This window comes from Scyliorhinus canicula, chromosome 14, assembly GCF_902713615.1.
Source record: "Scyliorhinus canicula chromosome 14, sScyCan1.1, whole genome shotgun sequence".
Classification (NCBI taxonomy): Eukaryota; Metazoa; Chordata; class Chondrichthyes; order Carcharhiniformes; family Scyliorhinidae; genus Scyliorhinus; species Scyliorhinus canicula.
In genome coordinates, this window is record NC_052159.1 from 77,117,390 (window position 1) to 77,135,464 (window position 18,075).

The 18,075-nt window shown below is 46.0% G+C and overlaps 1 protein-coding gene across 1 annotated transcript in view; it reads right to left on the minus strand.

Moving 5' to 3' along the window:
• tenm4 (teneurin transmembrane protein 4) overlaps nucleotides 1-18,075 on the minus strand; it is an 851,752-nt gene that overhangs the window by 156,330 nt on the left and 677,347 nt on the right. Inside the window, 2 exon segments of the mRNA XM_038818655.1 lie at nucleotides 9,023-9,208; nucleotides 15,512-15,712. Of these exon segments, the coding sequence (XP_038674583.1) occupies nucleotides 9,023-9,208; nucleotides 15,512-15,712 (387 nt within the window).

The following is an 18,075-nucleotide window of genomic DNA, read 5'->3' on the forward strand; positions in this document are numbered from 1 at the left end:
TTTAAGTGGGGTGATCATTGCTCGGCACAACATCGAGGGCCGAAGGGCCTGTTCTGTGCTGTACTGTTCTATGTTCTATGTTCTTGTTTACAGGACATTCTTGAAATCACCAAGAAAATGCTGTGATCAATCTCTACAGTGCAGAAGAGGCCCTTCGGCCCATTGAGTCTGCACCTACGCATGGAAGGCCCTGACCTGCCTACCTAATCCCACTTGCCAGAACTTGACCCATAGTCTTGAATGTTATGGCGTGCCAAGTACTCATCCAGGTACTTTGTAAAGGATGTGAGACATCCCATCTCTACCACCGTCCCAGGCTGTGCATTCCAGACTGTCACCACTCTCTGGGTAAAAAAGCTTTTCTTCAAATCCCCTCTAAACCTCCCACCCCTCACTTGGAATTCCTCATAACTGACCCTTCAACTAAGGGGAACAGCTGCACCCTATCCACCCTGTCTCTGCCCCTCAGAATCTCGTACACCTCAATCAGACCACCCCTCAGTCTTCTCTGCTCCAGAGAAAACAACCCAAACCTCTCCAACCTCTCTTCATAACTTAAATGTTCCATCCCAAGCAACATCCTGGTGAATCTCCTCTGCACCCCCTCCAGAGCAATTACATCCTTCCTATAATGTGGCGACTAGAATTGCGGTACTCCAGCTGTGGCCTCACCAAAGTTCTATACAGCTTCATCAGGACCTCCATGCTTTTGTAATCTATGCCCCAATTGATAAAAGCTTGTGTCCCATATGCCTTTTTCTCTACCCTATTAACCTGTTCTTCTGCCTTCAGAGATCCATGGACAAACACGCCAAGGACCCTTTGTTCTACGAAATTACTCCTTCCAAAGTATTAAGTCAGGGTTAAATTCCATCTGCCACCTATCTGCCCATTTGACCATCCCATCTATATCTTCCTGGAAGCCAAGACACTCAAACTCACTGTTAACCACCCGGCCTATCTCTGTGTCATCCGCAAACTTACTGATCCTAACCCCCACATCGTCATATATGCCATTTATATAAGTGACAAACAATAGGCGGCCCAACACGGATCCCTATGGTACGCCACTAGTCACTGGCTTCCAGACACTAAAACAGCCATCTATCATCACTGTCTATCTCCTACCGCTAAGCCAACTATGAATCCACCTTATCAAATCATCCTATATGGCATGTGTATTTGCCTTCTTAATAAGTCTCCCATGTAGGACCTTGTCAAAGGCTTTGCTGAAATCCATATAAACTACATCAACTGCACTACCCTCATCAGTTTAAGACAGCAGTTTCCAAACCACGTGGTGTTGCGAGCTCTCTCTTCTTCAAGGCAACAATGCCGACACTCTGGCTGGCTTCACTGACTGCCTGTCACCAATTGACAAGGGGTAGACGGTGATTCCAAGCTGCTCTCTGACCTCAGAAAACTTTTTTAGTGGTGAGTGCCACATTGGCCCGGGACGTTTGTGTGCCAATTTGGGACAGACAGAGGCAGACAAGTGGAACAGTTTGGGACAAACCAGGAGGCTATGCAGCTGAGCTGGAAGGTGAGTGCTGGCTTCCAACTTTACAAGGCTTCAGCTCCTGTTGTCCTTACTCCAGCCTGGTGACTCTGCTTTGCTGTCATTTTTACTGGACCAAGAGGTGGCAAGGAGGGAGGGGATCGGGGATGGTGATGAAAGAGGGGCTGATTACTGTATGTGAGGGTTTTTGGGAAAAGGGGCTTCACTGCCACTGGGGAATGTGGAGAGCTTGGCTGAAAACTATATGTACACATAAAATGTTAGCTTTTTACAAAGTATTTTTAAAACACAGGTTTCCTAATGTTTATGATTTATTATCATATGTTGATCTATAATATGTGAACTTTAATAATTGTGTGCGGAATATTATAATGTTGCTTTATTGCTGATTCAGCTTTGATGAGGTATCTTGGGTGATGTTAATTTTCATGTTCTAAAATGGGATCACATTGGAAAACAGTTTGGGAGCACTGGTTTAAGGCTATAGTGTCTGTGAATGATATCCATGCTAGAGATGATCGCTCAGATTGATGATGGAAGATTGCAGCGAGATTAGACAAGGTCAAGGATTTTGAAGTTGATTTCGAGGAGCATTGGAAGTCATTGGGAGCTTTGTATCAAAGGATGTCATGATTATAGAACATCGAACATACAGTGCAGAAGGAGGCCATTAGGCCCATCGATGCTGCACCAACCCACTTAAACCCTCACTTCCTTCCTATCCCCGTAACCCATTAACTCTTCCTAACCCTTTTGAACCCTAAGGGCAATTTAGCATGGCCAATCCACCTAACCTGCACGTCTTTGGATTGTGGGAGGAAACCGGAGCTCCCGGAGGAAACCCACGCAGACATGTGGAGAATGTGCAGACTCCACACAGGCAGTAACCCAGCAAGTAATCGAACCTGGGACCCTGGCGCTGTGAAGCCACAGTGCTAGCCACTTGTGCTACTGTGCTGCAAAATGGAATATATCTTTGTTAAGAGGTATGAAGTATCTTCTTAAATTTCTGCCACTGCTGATCTATCATCTCACCATTTTACCTATTCCCTCAGTTCACGGTAGTCAACTTTGTCTTCCTACCTTTATATTACCTTTACGTAACTGAAGAGAGAGAGCACATAGCTTGGGATTCTGTAATTGCTGATGCTTTTCACTTGTGGAAATGGAACGATGGTGATGAGCCGCAAGTGATTCAGATTAAAATTTTGTTATGTAATCCAGAAACATAGTAAATGGTCCTCCAGATAAGAGTGATCATAACATGAGAGAATTTTACATTCAGTTTGAGGGCAGGATTTGGGTCTGAAACAGGTGTCTTCAGTTAAATAAACGTAATATAAAGGTAGGAAGATGAAGTTGGCTACCGTGAACTGAGGGAATAGGTAAAATGGTGAGATGATACATCAACAGTAGCATAAATTTAAGGAGATACTTCATACCTCTTAACAAAGATATATTCCATTTCAAGGGAAAGAGTCTGCAAAAAAGGATGCACTTCATGACTAACCAAGCAAGTGAAGGATGCCATCAAATTGAAAGAAAAGGTGTGCGATGCTGTGAAGATTTGTGGTAGGCCAGACATTTTAGAAACCAACAAAGGATTACGAAAAACATAATAAAGAGGGAGGAACTAGAATATGGGAGTAAACTAGGAAGAAATATAAAGACAGGCAGTAAACTTTCAAGTATATAAAAACAGGAGAGTAGCTGAAGTGATTGTTGGTATCTTAGAGGATGAGACTGTGGAACTCATAATGGGAAAATGGAAATGGAAGAGGCTTTGAACAGCATTTTATATCTGTTACGGTGGAAGACACAAAAACATTCCATTATTAATAGGAGAAAATCAAGCAGCAAAAGAGAGGGAGAAACTTAAAACAATCTATTACTAGAAAAAAAAAGAGTAACAAATGGGATTAAAGGTTGACAAGTCCCCTGCACTGAATGCCTACATCCTAGTGTATTAAAATAAGTGTTTGTAGAGATGGTGGATGCATTAATTGTAATCTTCCAAAATTCCCTTGATTTTGGAAAGGTCCAATGCAGATTAGAAAACTGTAAATGTAACACCTCTATTCAAGAAAGAAAGGAGCGAGAAAGCAGGAAACTAGCCCAGTTAACCTACCAGCTGTCACTGCGAAAATCCAGGATCCATTCTCAGGTAAGGAGCAGCAGGGCATTTAGAAAATCAAGCAGTGCCAACATGGTTTTACGACAGGGAAATCATGTTTGACAAATTTATTAGAATGTAACAATCAAGGTGGATAAAGGAAGACCAATAGATGCAGTGCATTGAGATTTCTAAAAGGCATTTTGATAAGTTGCCACATAAAAAAGTTACGACACAAGTTCATACTGCTTGAGGTAATATGTTAGCATGGATAGGGGAATGGTTAAATGAGGAAGAAACAGTCGTCTGCATTTTCAGGATGGCAAGCGCTAGGCACCCATCATCCTGAGAGTCAGCAAGGAATGCATTCCTGCTGACTCTGACAGTCCCACTACCATTTCAGGCTCTAATAAGCATTAATGGGCAGCAGACAACATTTCCATCCACACTTAGACAGGAGTTTCCTCTTGGGGTAAAGTCAGCCAAGCACATTAGCCAATGGCTATCCAGGTACCCAGGCACAGTGTAGCAGAAGCTAGAAGAGGTACTGCAGCAATTTGTCTGAGACTAAGTCTCGGGGTCACTGTACTGGTGAATACCAGAGTTTCTGGGACGGGAGGTTAGGAGATATCCTGGGGAGTTGGGAAGTGGGGCGAGGGTGGCGGAGGGACCTAGGTGTCAGGGAGGAGGCTGGGGGATGGGTTGTGGTGGAAGGAAGGAAGGAAGGGAGGGCCGGAGCTCCCCGGTTCCTGAGGGGAGGGTGTTCCTAATCTGGAAGTCTTCCAATTGAGGCACATCCTCCTTCCTGTATGTCCCATCATAAACCCGTGTCTGGGTTGGGGCGGGCGAGATTCCAGAGGGAATCCTGTCCATGCTATTTTATGCTTCCCTCCCCCGCCTCAGAACCTGCCAGGCTGGAAGTGTAACATTCTGGCAGAGAGTGGTGATAAATGGGAGATTTTCAGATTGGCGAACAAGTGAATTGTGGTGAACTTTGCTGAGAATATAAAAACAGGTACAAAATCAACCTGTAAGGAGAACAGAAAGAGTCTGTACAGGTATATAGATGGGTAAATAAATGGGCAAAACACTGTCAGATGGTGCATAATGGGTTAGGCAGGAAAGTGGGCAATCAGATCAGTCATCATCTTATTGAATGGAGGAGCCAGGTTTGAGGGGTCAAATGCCTACACCTGGTTCTATTTTTTATGTTCTTACATAGCAATGATTTAAAAATACTGAATTCAGAAATTTCTTGAACCAAAGAAAAATATTTTCAGTGCCAGAAGGATTAACGTCATATATATATAAGCTTTTTAAAGCACTACATATCCCATCTGAATTTGAAGTAAGTATTCAAAGTGCCCATAAAGATTCCATCAATCTGGGGGAGAACTGCTCAAAAAGCCACATGGCAAATTAGCCTTTAGGTCAAGGGTGTTGGAATATAAAGGGGAGGAAGTTTTGCTTTAGTTGTACAGGGACTTGATCACATCTCATTTTGAGTCCTGTGTTCCAAACTTGGCACCAAACCTCACAAGAGACATTCTAGAGTTGGAGTGGGTACAGCAAAATTCACCGTGGTTATGCTGGTGCTTAAAGGTTAAAGTATAAGAATGGAGTGCATAATTTAGCTGATATTGCTTTATGTTCAGAAGAATTATGAGTGATCTGATGTTTAAAATTATGAAGGGATTTAGTATAGAGAAACTATTTACTCTGGTGGTGAAGAATCTGCAGAAGTGGACCAATCCTCAACTTAAACCTGGACCATTTGGAAATGTAGGAATGCTTTTTCTCACAATTCTTATAAAAATCTAGAAATCTCCATCCTAAAATGTTCTGGATGCTATGTCAGTTGATTATTCCAAATTGAAATTGAAGAGTTTTATTAAATAAGGATTATTGAGGAGGATACATTCAATGGAGGTATAAATCGCCTATAAGCTAATTCGAGATTGAACAGACTCACGGGATGAATGGTTTTCTCGTATCCCAATGCTGTCCAATGTAATTAAGGATATGAAAAGAGGAACAGAGCATATCCAAGTAGCATCTAGATTAGGCGCTCGCACATCAAAAAGATATCCAAGTAGATATTTGGTATTTTTTGAATTTGATAAGTATTGTGGAATTTTTCCCCTTGGTATCACAATCACTGATTACTTAATCATGTGTTTAGTTTTCAATGAAAATGCAATTTGAATAGAAAAATATCCAGAAACCTGGGGCAATAAATCAGGTGGACTAGTCCCCCTCCCTCAACCCCTGCCAACTGATGTGTGTACGTAAATTTTGGCGTGATGATCCCGGGTAGGCAATCCAATGTCGTCACACCAGTCTCCAATATTACGGAAGGCAAGTGGGCGAGGAAATTGTAAATCCATCGACCATTTTGATATAAACAATTCCCATGCAATTGAGCTTGATAATTACCCATTGTATGAAATTTTTCATTGACCACTCCATTTTTCAGGCATCAGATAGGATTGCTTTACACCTGGTATGAGGGGATGGCCAAGAGGAGAAGGAGAGGCCTGCCAATTGGGCCATGGCTGGATGTAGCTGCAGAGTAAGTGCTGGTGAAGGTGGCAGCATTTGTACGCTTTTTTGATTTCATTTATTCACTGAAAATTGTAAAATCCAGCCCCTTTTTTGAACGGCACTCTGCCTGTATATCTAACTCTTGGCTCCACAACATTTTTTAAAGAGATTTTATCATGTCAGTACCAGCTCTTGTTATTGAAAGAACATTTTATATGTCGATTGAAACAAGACAATGGGCAAATAATCAATACTAGAAATAAATGATCTACTCCTCTGAAAATCTCTACACATTAAACAGTTAAGCAACAAGATGCTACTGAATGGTACTGTGAAGTAAAACAGCCCATCTCACATTAAGCTTGATGTTTTCAGATGTAAACATCACCATTAGTTTTCATTTTACATTTCATTGACACAAAACCAACATTTTATGTTGCTTTAGAGGAGAATTGCATGCAAATGCTTCAGAAATGTGACACATTTATGCCCATTTGTAAAGCAAGTCACATATTGACACAGATAGAACAATAAGAGATAAAGAAAATATCCAATGCAAAGACTGAAACATAAATAGAAAGTGGCAATACTGTTAGCCATTGTCTTGGAGGATGACAATGAGAGTAAATATTTTTTCATTATTTTGTTTTTGGCCAGAAATATTATTACGTCTGGTACAGTCATCCTACTTTTCATTAAAATACCATCGGTTTAGGACTGTAATAATCGCAATTTGTCGATAGCACAGTGGTTAGCACTGTTGCTTCACAGCGCCAGGATCCCAGGTTCGATTCCCGCTTGGGTCACTGTCTGTGTGGAGTCTGCACATCCTCCCCGTGTCTGTGTGGGTTTCCTCTGGGTGCTCCGGTTTCCTCCCACAGTCCAAAGACGCGCAGGTTAGGTGGATTGACCATGCAAAATTGCCCTTGGTGTCCTAAAAAGATTAGGTGGGGTTACTGGGTTACAGTGATAGGGTGGAGGTGTGGGCCTAGGTAGGATGCCCTTTCCAAGAGCCGGTGCAGGGTTGATGGGCTGAATGGCCTCATTCTGCACTGTAAATTCGATGAATCTATGATAAATCAGGAGATGTCATGTGCACCTCCCTTAATGTGTTCAGGCTTGGGAGCAGTGGGTGATCACTTTGGTGGCCTTGGAGGTCGGGATGCCATTTAAAAATCACGTCCCAATCTCTCTCTACGCTGGAACATTCCGGCAGGTGAGCTCCTCAGTGTGCAAAATGGGGCTTTGTGTGGCCTCGGCCACCCGTTCTCCACTGAGGCCCCTTATGCAATGCAAGTCGCCTTGTATAGTCATGTGTTTCTCGGCACTGTGAATGCTGGGAAACACCTGACTAAACATGCTCGCTATGGAACTTTGTTCCATTTAGTTGAATCAAGCCTTCAGAATTCTTTTCATTACTGAGGAGCTGAACGTGCTAGCCAGATTGGCTCCTCGGAGATCGGGCCACCATTTTGAAAGGGTGCCCAATTTCCAAATCAGCTTGTGGGTCCCCCACACACCCCACTCATGGACAATGTCAGCCCCCACACATTACCCCATGCATTTGCCCCCCACCATGAGGACACCCTGCTATATGGTCACTGGGGTCCCCCTCTATTCAGACCCATGCCAGGCCCTCTTACAGGCCCTCCTTCCAGGACCTCCACCCGTCATCCCCCAATCTCGCAAGTCCCTTCCTCCCTGCCCTGCACTCTCCCACTCTACATACCCCCTCCAGCCTCCTTTCATGGGCATGATGCCTCTCAGGCCCTGGCCCTTGACAGTGCCACTCTGGCACCTGGGCACCCTTGTGCTGCCATGGTGGTAGTACTCCTACCAGCTTGGCAGTGCCACCCAGGCACCTTGGCAGTGCCATGGTACCCACATTCTGGGTGAGACCCAGGGAGCCACCATGCTCTTTATCTGACCACTCAAGGGCTTCCGATGGCTTGGTTTGTGTGGACCAGTACTGAACGGTGTCCGGGTAGGGCTTCCGTGGGAAGGTTAGATCCTGGGGGGCTGGTAGATCCCAGGTGAGTATGCCTTAGTTGGCTTAAGACCTACTTAAGCGAGCGCAGCTTGATCGAATCCTTATTTCGACACCTGGTGAGATGTGGGTCTATCTCGTAAGGTGTACTGGTTGCCAGGAAGCCCACGGGAGGCTTCAATCAGCATCTACTGGCCATGTCTCCTTCCTGTTCGGGCGTGAAATGGCCAGTAGATCTCACCCATTATCTTTGAAGCTAAGATCCTGTCATGAAATTCAACTAAGGCATATGTTTGCTCTCTATGTTCCTAGCTCTGACAGATTAGAGCTAAGTACGCAAAGCATGGAATAAGATCAGTGCAGTGTTCAAATAGGACAGATACTGTCCTGTAGATAAAGCTGGCTTCAAAGTTACCTCTAAAAATCAATATATCAACAAAATTATTGAAGTATTAATTTTAAATAATCAATTCTGATCTAAATTGATCTAAAACAAATGATTTTGAATTAATATGGGAGGGAACTCTTACTTTTATTGATATTTTAAGTTTCCCTGATATCTGTACTGGTCAAGGCCTCACAATTAATAGTGGATTGTATTTTATGAGAGTTAAACCACACTGTCTTTTTACAAATATGATTTTGAACTACAGGCTGATAGAAGGGGCTTCCTATTCTGCAAGCCACAAAATTAATTCAACAATGAAATGGCCAAAGTGTTCCCATCTCTTTTGCTCAAAAGGATACTTACTCATTCACAAATGAAAATTCACAACAGAAGTTTAAAATCCCATTAAAAAATCTCTCATGCTGGACTAAGTAGCGCAAATAGGTTAAACATGCTTTTCTTAAGTCCTACCGATAGTGCAGTGCTCTCCATTCCAGCCAGGGCTGCATTCACACTTGCCATCCTTACAAGTTCCATGCTCACTGCAGCGTGGGTGACACGCTCGTTGATCACAGATGCTGCCCATCCAACCTTCGTCACAGCGACAGGTGCCTCTAATACAAATTCCATGGCCGCTACAGTCTACTGCGCAAATCTCTGTGGGAGACACAGGCAAATCCTTGTATTATTGTCAAAGATGCAGCAGTTCAGTGCCCAGGTCAAGCAGGAATAAAAGGGTTTTTTACACTCTTAGCAGTTAATTCCGTTCAACAATAAGGATTTAATAAGATTACAATAAAATAGGGATTACAGAGGCCATCCTTAAATGGTCCGCCTATTCCTCTTGCAAGCTGATGATAACTACTGTTTCCTCACTGTTCTTTTGTGATAAAAAGGGTAGCTGAGATTCTACAGGAAATGTATGAAATATCACATTTAATTAAAAACTTGTCAGTCGTAGCTTCAAACAAAACAGACGGAAAGCAATTTAAGACCTGATTGAAACATTATTGCATAAACATGCTCCTCAGACGAACGGTCTTAGAAATTGTTGGCTGTTCAAGGTTGCTGTGTATAATAGTCAGAGCCAATATTTAAAAAAATTCTTAAAGACCTTCAACTTTTACACTGAGTTTTTTTTCATTCAGAAGATAATAAATACAAAGTAAACATGTTTTCACTTCAAGACATATCAAATGTTTCAACAAGTTTGCATGCTTTTAAAATGAGATCCCAGTATAATGAGACTTTCTTACCCTATTTGCATTTACTTAGGTTTTAGCGTAAGTGTATTACACTGTAGGATATTAGTCACGTGTTCATGGAATCATAGAATTCCTCTCTGCTACTTTTAATGAAGCATCAACCCACCAAACCAACAGCTTAACTGCCTTATGAAAAATATAAACAAGGATTTTAACATGACATTTTACTCTCTGCTTTTTTAAACAATGGCGTTTATTCAAGATAGGTTAATGCTTCAAGAAAAGCCGGCCAGATTTATCGAATATTTTTATGGATCAAAATTGAAGAGGCAGATCCTATTAGTAAGTCAACACTTGCAATAACACAATCTAAAGAACACTCTCCACTGGTTACAATTTCAAAAAATATATGTCATTCCAAAATAAAAACGCTATTCAAACGCTCTGAAAAAGTGCAATGTGCAGCTTGCACCTTCCATGTGGCCATCCTGAAATTAAAGCTATTCAGATTAAACAGATCAAATCTGGTTGATCTTGAATGATCAAATATTAATTACAGAATTACTTGGTTTTATGCTTCAGTTACATCCACTCATGGGATTTTAAAAATGTTTGATTATGAAGTTGTTATTATTATGATTCAGTTGAATGAAGTTGAATTAAATAGTCGTTTGGTAGTATGGAACTTGAGTATTGCTGAAAAAAGACATTTTGTCGAAGCTCACCAGACTGGCAAAACAATACCATTTTCAATAATCAAATTTAAGAAGCTTTCTAAATTATTCAAATAAAATCTAAGCAAGTATATTCACATCAATTGGATTTTCCTGCAATTTCCTTGTTTATCAAAAATCCTCAGAGAGAAGTTAAAATCTGAAAGAATTACTTTAGTTATTGACGTAATGAGTTAATTTTATAACAGGATAGGCAGAGTTCCAGACAAAGAACGGTAAAGACGAACATGCTGCTGGACATGACAGAGGGATTCAGAAATTCTCCAGTTTTAATTATTTTGTGAGACAAAAGAAATGCAAAATCACGAAGGTGACCACTTTCAATAACAGGATTTGGAACTCAAAAACAGGATGCATTTGCATTCCCATTTATTCACTTATTCTTGTAGCTCTTTGCTAAAGTTACTCCAAACAAAAAAAGATTCAGCTAAATGGAGGGCTCCAAGCTATCAGTGTTAAATGTGTTGCAGTTTATTAAGTCACGAAAAAGGAGTCTCATTGATTACAATATAGATTTAGAAACAGAGGGACACTTATGAAGTTTCTGTTTACGGGGGAGTGGGTCGGTTGAGGCGCTCTTTCGGAGGGTCAGTGCAGACTCAATGGGTCGAGTGGCAGCCTTCTACACTGTAGGGATTCTATTCTATAAATGTCTTATCTTCAATTCAAAATAATAAATATCATTATAGAAACCATGTGGCATTGTGTGATGATATCCTGGAGTTATCAAAGCAAAATCACCAAATCTTACGAATGCACAACAAAATGTTAAAGAGAAATGAAATGAAACAAAAACAGAATTCTAACAAGACTCAAAAGTGTTAAAAGAAGTTTGGTTTTCAATTTTGAAATGATTGAGTTCATAACAATAAGCAGTGTTGGAGAAAGCTTATTTGCTACAATAAGTTTGGTGTACCAATGCACCCATGTTTCCAACCTAAGGCCACAAGTCCCTGATCAGTGATTTCTACACCATAATCTGATTATGTTGGGAAGAATTTGTGTCAGATCAAGCGTTCGTCAGGAGGCAGGGAAGAAAATTTGTCATGCAGTTGACTAGTGCCTGTCTAAAAGCACAACAATTGGCTGCGCAATAGTCATGCAAAGTAGGGGGAGAAATCCTGCTTTCCTTCCCAACTTTGAAGTGTTGGTGCTTAAAAGGAAGGGGGCAAGCAATTTTAAAAATAGAGTTATGGTAGGGGATGACATGCGTAGAATTATGGAGATACATTACAATTAGTACCCAAAACAAAGCATAATGAAATTGAAGTAAATATTAAGAACTTGGGTAGGGTGCCCAATTTACAATTTTGGGGCTATGTCACCAAGCCGGCGTAAAAATGCTGCCGTTTCACTCCCGAGTTTCCTCAAACAAAATAAGCTAATTCACTCGCCTTTAGGGGGCTAGCAGGGACCCGGAGTGATTCACCCCGGAGGATACGGACCCCCGCACTTCTGGTCTGGAGCCCGCACATGTGCACAATGGTGGCCTACAGTGGCTGCGTCGAACACCATGGCGGACTCGGACTGCGGAGGCAGCTGGAAAAGGTAAGCCCCCCCGATCTGCCGCACACCCAAAGATCAGCCCGCCCCGATCTGCCCCCGGTCGCTCATAAGGCCCCCCACCGTGCCCGATCCCCCCGCCGCACACCAGGGCGGCCGCGGATCGAGTCCAGAGCCACCACGCGAGGTTCCCGAACGGCAATAGGTGGTTAGAACCACGCCGTCGGGAACTTGGCTGGTTGGGAGCGGAGGATCGCTGGGCAGGTCTGTTGCAATGGGCCCCCAACCGCGTGGAGTAATCCGCGGAATCGCCAATTCTCTGGTCCCGGAGAATCACCTGACCGGCACCGGGCCCAATTTTGGTGTGGGGCTGCGGAGAATCCAGCCCCATGTGTTTGTCCATCCATTAATTTTGATTCATAACACGGAGTGGCTACTGCAATGATTTTATATCCCAAGTGCTTATCACCTATTTTAAGGAGTGGGGCGGGATTCTCCCCTACCCGGCAGGGCGGGCGGTCCCGGCGCCGAGGAGTGGCGTGAACCACTCCTGCGTCGGGCCGCCCGGAATGTACGGAATCCTCCGCACCTTCAGGGGCTAGGCCGGTGCCAGCGGGGTTTGCGCCGTGCCAACCGGCGCGGAAGGGGCTTGGCGTCGCGCCGGTTGGCCAGATCCCCCCACGACCCCCCGAGGAGCCCGGAGACTGCCTGCAAAGGCAGATCCCGCCGGTAAGTACCAGGTCTAATTTACGCCGGCGGGGCTGACCTAAAACGGGCGGCTGCTCGGCCCATCGCGGGCCGGTGAATTGCTGGGGGGGGGGCGCTACCAGCGGCCGCCGACCGGCGCAGCGCGATTCCCGCCCTAGCCAAAACCCCGGCGCCAGAGAATTTGGCAGCCGGTGGTGGCTGGATTCACGCCGCCCCCCGGCGATTCTCCGACCCGGAGGCGGGACGGAGAATCCTGCCCCATATGTTTTGCATGTGTGCAAAGTGGTTTCTGCTTCACCCTCATACCTTAGATGTCAGATCTGCCCTGTCTCCAGAGTGAAGTTAGATTCACTCCTCCAAAGTATGTCACTCTGCTTCATGGTGGAGTTAGGTAGAACCATGACTCCAGATTCTGGTTGCATGACATGATCATTGTTAATTTAAAAATACATTTAGAGTACCCAATTTTATTTTTTACAATTAAAGGGCAATTTAGCATGGCCAATTCACCTACCCTGCACATCTTTGGGTTGAGAAAGTTAAGCCCACACAAACACGGGGCGAATGTGCAAACTCCCCACGGACAGTGACCCAGAGCCGGGATTGAACCGGAGTCCTTAGCGCCGGACAGCAGCAGTACTAACCACTGCGCCACCGTTTTGCCCTATATGATCATTGCAATGCTCCACTGCTACCAAGAGATATAGTGAAAGTGGATGAACCTGAGCTAAACCTCCTTTGAGGATTCTCTGCAGTTCAAGCAGTGGTTAATGCTCCAGGTGGTGCTGCTGGATTGACTGGTAGCTCTTCCAATGGGGATGAATGTTCCACTTCAAGCCGATTGGCTACCCAGGGTCCACTATATAACTGTGGGATATGGTGCCCAAGTGGGAGCAGGCTCACCCCTGACACTTAGGCCGGAGGATGGGGATCTATCCGCTAGTGTAAAAATCAGCCCATAGTTTATCTACATGCAATTAAACCAAACAAAAATCGTTGCATTTATTTGAACTTACAACCATGAGGCTACATTTCTGACCAGGCCCTCCCATTGAGGAGCAATAGTTGAGAAACCATGGGGCGCGATTCTCCCAACGGGAGACTGAGTGCCGACGCCGGAATGAAACCCGGAGTGTTTCACTCCAGCGTCGGAGGCCGCTCCTCGCCCCCTATTCTCCCCCCCCACAGGGGGCGAGGAGCAGCGGTGCGTGAATCCCGAACGCCTGGCCTTGACGCTTGCATCGAAGCGGCGCGCCGGGAATAACGTGGCCGGTGGCGCCGAAGTGATGTCAGCCGCGCATGCGCAGGTTGGCCGGCTCCAATCCGCGCATGCGCGGTTGCCGTCTTCCCCTCGTTGCCCCGCAACACATGGCGGCTTGATCTTGCGGAGCGGTGGAGGGAAAAGAGTGCGTCGTTTACAGACGCTGGCCCGACGATCGGTGGGCACCGATCGCGGTCCAGACATCTGCTGATTCTCCGAGCGACCTGTCGCAAAACGCAACACGCCAATTTAGGGGGGGGTGGGAGAATCGCGTGGGGTGCCAGGGCGGCGTGGCGTGATTCGTCCGGCCCTCCCGCGATTCTCCACCCGGTGTGGGGAGTGGAGAATCGCGCCCTAAGTGTTCACGCCGTCATGAACACCGTCGCGTTTCACGATGGCGCGAAACGGGCGCGGGGACAATCGATTCTGGCCCCCACAGGGGGCCAGCATAGCCCTGGAGTGGTTCACGCCGCTCCAGCCTTACATCCTGGCGTGGACTGGCGAAGCGCCAACCGATGCATGCCCGGTATACTCGCGGAACGCTCCCCCCCAACGCAACATGGTGCGGGGGATCTGGGGCCGGAAGCGGAACAAAGTAGGCCCGGGGGTGGGAGGGCGGAGGAGGCCGGCCCTCCAATCGGTGAGGGCCAGACCCCATCGGAGCCCCCCCCCCCCCCTCCGGTAAAGGAGGGCTTTTCCCCGCCCCACAGGCCGCCCCCCCAACCCTTCACACAGAGTTCCCGCCGGCAGCGACCTGGGGTGAACGGCACCGGAGGGACTGTGCCGTTTCCGCGCGGCCGCTCAGCCCATCCAGGCCGGAGAATCGGCGGCCCGGCCAAACGCGCCGGTGCAAATGGCTCTGCACCTCGGAGAATTGTGCGCCGGCGTCGGGGCAGCGTGGCGCGGTTGTGGCGATTCTCCGGCGCAGGGCTCGGAGAATCGCGCCCATAGTATATTGGAAGAAAGGGAAACTTAATGACATGTTAAAATTGTATTTAAACATTTAGGAGTCAGCATTTGATATATAAATGCTGCATATACAGGAAGATGACAAATATTTTGAATGAAGCTTAAAATATGCTGCAGCAGATCTTCTGACAGAAATTGTTTTAACACACAATTATTTACATGCAGGTCCTGTGCTCAAGTAAAAATTATAAAAAGTAACACTCATTTGCGTATCTGTAGAAAATAAAGAATGAAGGAAATAAGAATGTTTAAGATAGGTGCAGCTTTCTCTTATTGGATGTGGCAGCTAGAAATTAAACCGTTATTGTACCTCTTTGCTTTCCAAAAAAATAGTTAGATGGTTTAACAATTAAAAACAGTTTTAACCTTGATAACAATACTTCCAAATTTTGACTTTACAGTTCGTCTTCAAATTAATAAAAATTTGAGTATCAGGAGCCTTGGTGACAATGTACTGCAAACATCACTTAGATACAAGTAACATGGGCTCTAACCACTACTTGATTTCATCGCAACAAAATTGAGGGCAATTGTACAGATGTGTCCCTAATATGAAAGTTGTAATAGTTGAGCGTATTACCGATCGAACAATCGTGGCCTGTCCAGGTAAGGTCACAGTTACAGGTCTTTGAATCTGGTCGGAACATCCCATGCCCTGAACATTGGTCTTCACAAGCTGTTCTTGGAGTCTCGCAGCTTGATCCACCCCAGCCAGCGGCACAGTGACATTCTCCACGAACGCAGATCCCTCGTCCAGAGCATGTTGAGTCTAAGCAGTCCACTGAAAAATAAAAAAGCACCAACCAGTTTAAGAACCTCAAGTCCATCATATTCAAACTTCTATTTCAGACCATAACAATTGAATTACATAAACACAAAGTCTTGTCTTATTGCCACATAAAACCACTCAGGGTCACAAATGGATCAGTTATTACTACAATTTCATTGAATAAGTAACTTGAACTACTGTCTCAGCTATGGGAACACTCTGAGGTCAGAAGTCAGTCTGCCCCCAGCTCTGTGTTCAATATGAGTGGCTAATTTGAGCTGCATTAGACTTGAAAGCTTTCAGATTCTGCACAGCATCAAGTGCCTCGAGGAAATTGTGCTTTGCGGAAAAAAAGGGCACAAAGTAAACTAGCAAGAAATATCAAAATGAATGTGGATGAATTAGTAAGAAATATAAAAAAACAAAGCAGACTGCATACGAGGTACGGAAAAGGAAGAGAAGGTCAAAAGTAAACTTAGGGTTTTAGCGGTTAAAACAATGGAAATTATAATGGGGAATAAGGAAATGGCAGAGATGTATTATGAATATAAGGCATTGCAGAAATATTGTGCATCTAAGAGTCAAATGAGAGTGAGAAACTTAAAGTAATTAATGTTCGTGAAAATAAATGGAGAAATTAATGGGATTAAAAGCCAACAAATTCTCTGACTTGCACCCAGGGTTCTAAAAGGGGTGGCTGTAGATACGGTGGCCGTTCTCGCTGGCGGGATCTTCTGGTCCCGCTGACAGTGAACCCCCTCTGCGGGTTTCCTGGTGTTGAAGGGTGCACACAATTGGAAGCCCCATTGACAACAGCAGGACCAGAAGAACCCGCCGCCGGCCATCTCCGCCACTGCAAAACATGGCGTGGGAGTCACAGAAAACCTCACCCAGTGGATATCTTGCAAACATATGAATTAGGAGGAAGATTATGCCATTCAGCCCCTTGAGTCTGCTGTGCCATTCAATAAGATCATGCTTTATCTGATTGTGGTCTGAACTCTACTTTCCTTCCTATCCCCTATTCCCTTTGACTCCCTTGCCGATGAAGAATCGGTCTAACTCAGCCTTAAAAATATTCAATGACCCTGCTTCCACGGCCCTCAGGGCAAAAAATCTTCCACCGACTAGTGGCCCTCAGAGAAAAAAATTCTCATCTCCATCATAAATAGGAGACCCTGTTGGCGCGATTCTCCGCAAATGCGGCTAATCGTAAAGTCTGCCTTGAAACTGGCCGTGTTTCACGGCAGCCTCCGCGCCCCCTCCCGGGACCGATTCTCCCCCCCAGGCAAGCAGCGATTCGTGTCGTGGGGCGGCCATGGGGGGGGGGGGGGGGGGGGGAGAGAATAGCGGGATGGCGTGAAAAATGTCGGGGACGCCCTCCCGCTATTCTCCGACCCGTCGTGGGCAGCGGAGAATCGCGCCCTAAACTGTGTGCCTTAGTTTTAGTCTATTTCACAAGTGGAAACATTTTTTCAGCATTCACCTGTAAGGATTTTATATGTTTCAATAAAATTGCTTCTCATTCTTCTCAACTCCAATGGATACAGGCCCAACCTATTCAACCTTTCCTATCGGAATACCCCCTCATCCCAGGGATCAGTTGAGTGAACTTCTGACAGGTTTTGAGTGCAATCATGTACTTTCTTAAATAAGGAAGCCACATCTGTACACAGTACTCTAGATGTGGGGCGGGGTTCTCCCGCACCCGGTGGGACGGGAGGTCCCGGCGGGATGGAGTGGCGTGAACCACTCCGGTGTCGGGCCGCCCCAAAAGCACGGAATTCTCCGCACCATCAGGGGCTAGGCCTGCGGCAGAGTGGTTTGCACCCTGCTGGCTGGGGTGGAAGGCCTTTGGCGCCACACCAGCCGGGGCCGAAGGGACTCCGCCGGCCGGCGCGGGTCCGTGCATGCGCGGGAGCGTCAGCGGCTGCTGACGCCATCCCCGCGCATGCGCAGGGGGGGTTCACCTACGCGTCGGCCATGGCGGAGGATTATATGGCCGGCGTGTAGGAAAAGAGTGCCCCCACGGCACAGGTCCGCCCATGGATTGGTGGGCCCCGATCACGGGCCAGGCCACCGTGGGGGCACCCCCCGGGGCCAGATCGCCCCGTGCCACCAACCGACAGAGCCCGCCCACACCGCCAGGTCCCGCCGGTAAGGGACCTAGTCCAATTTATGCCGGCGTGACCGGTATAGAACCAGCGGCACTTTGGCCCATCGCGGGTCGGAGAATCACCAACGGGGGTGGGGGGGGTCGCTGCGAGCAGCCGCCGACTGGCCCGGTGCGATTCCCGCCCCCGACGAATCTCCAGTGCCAGAGAATTCGGCAGCCAGCGGCGGCGGGATTCACGCCGACCCCCAGCGTTTCTCCG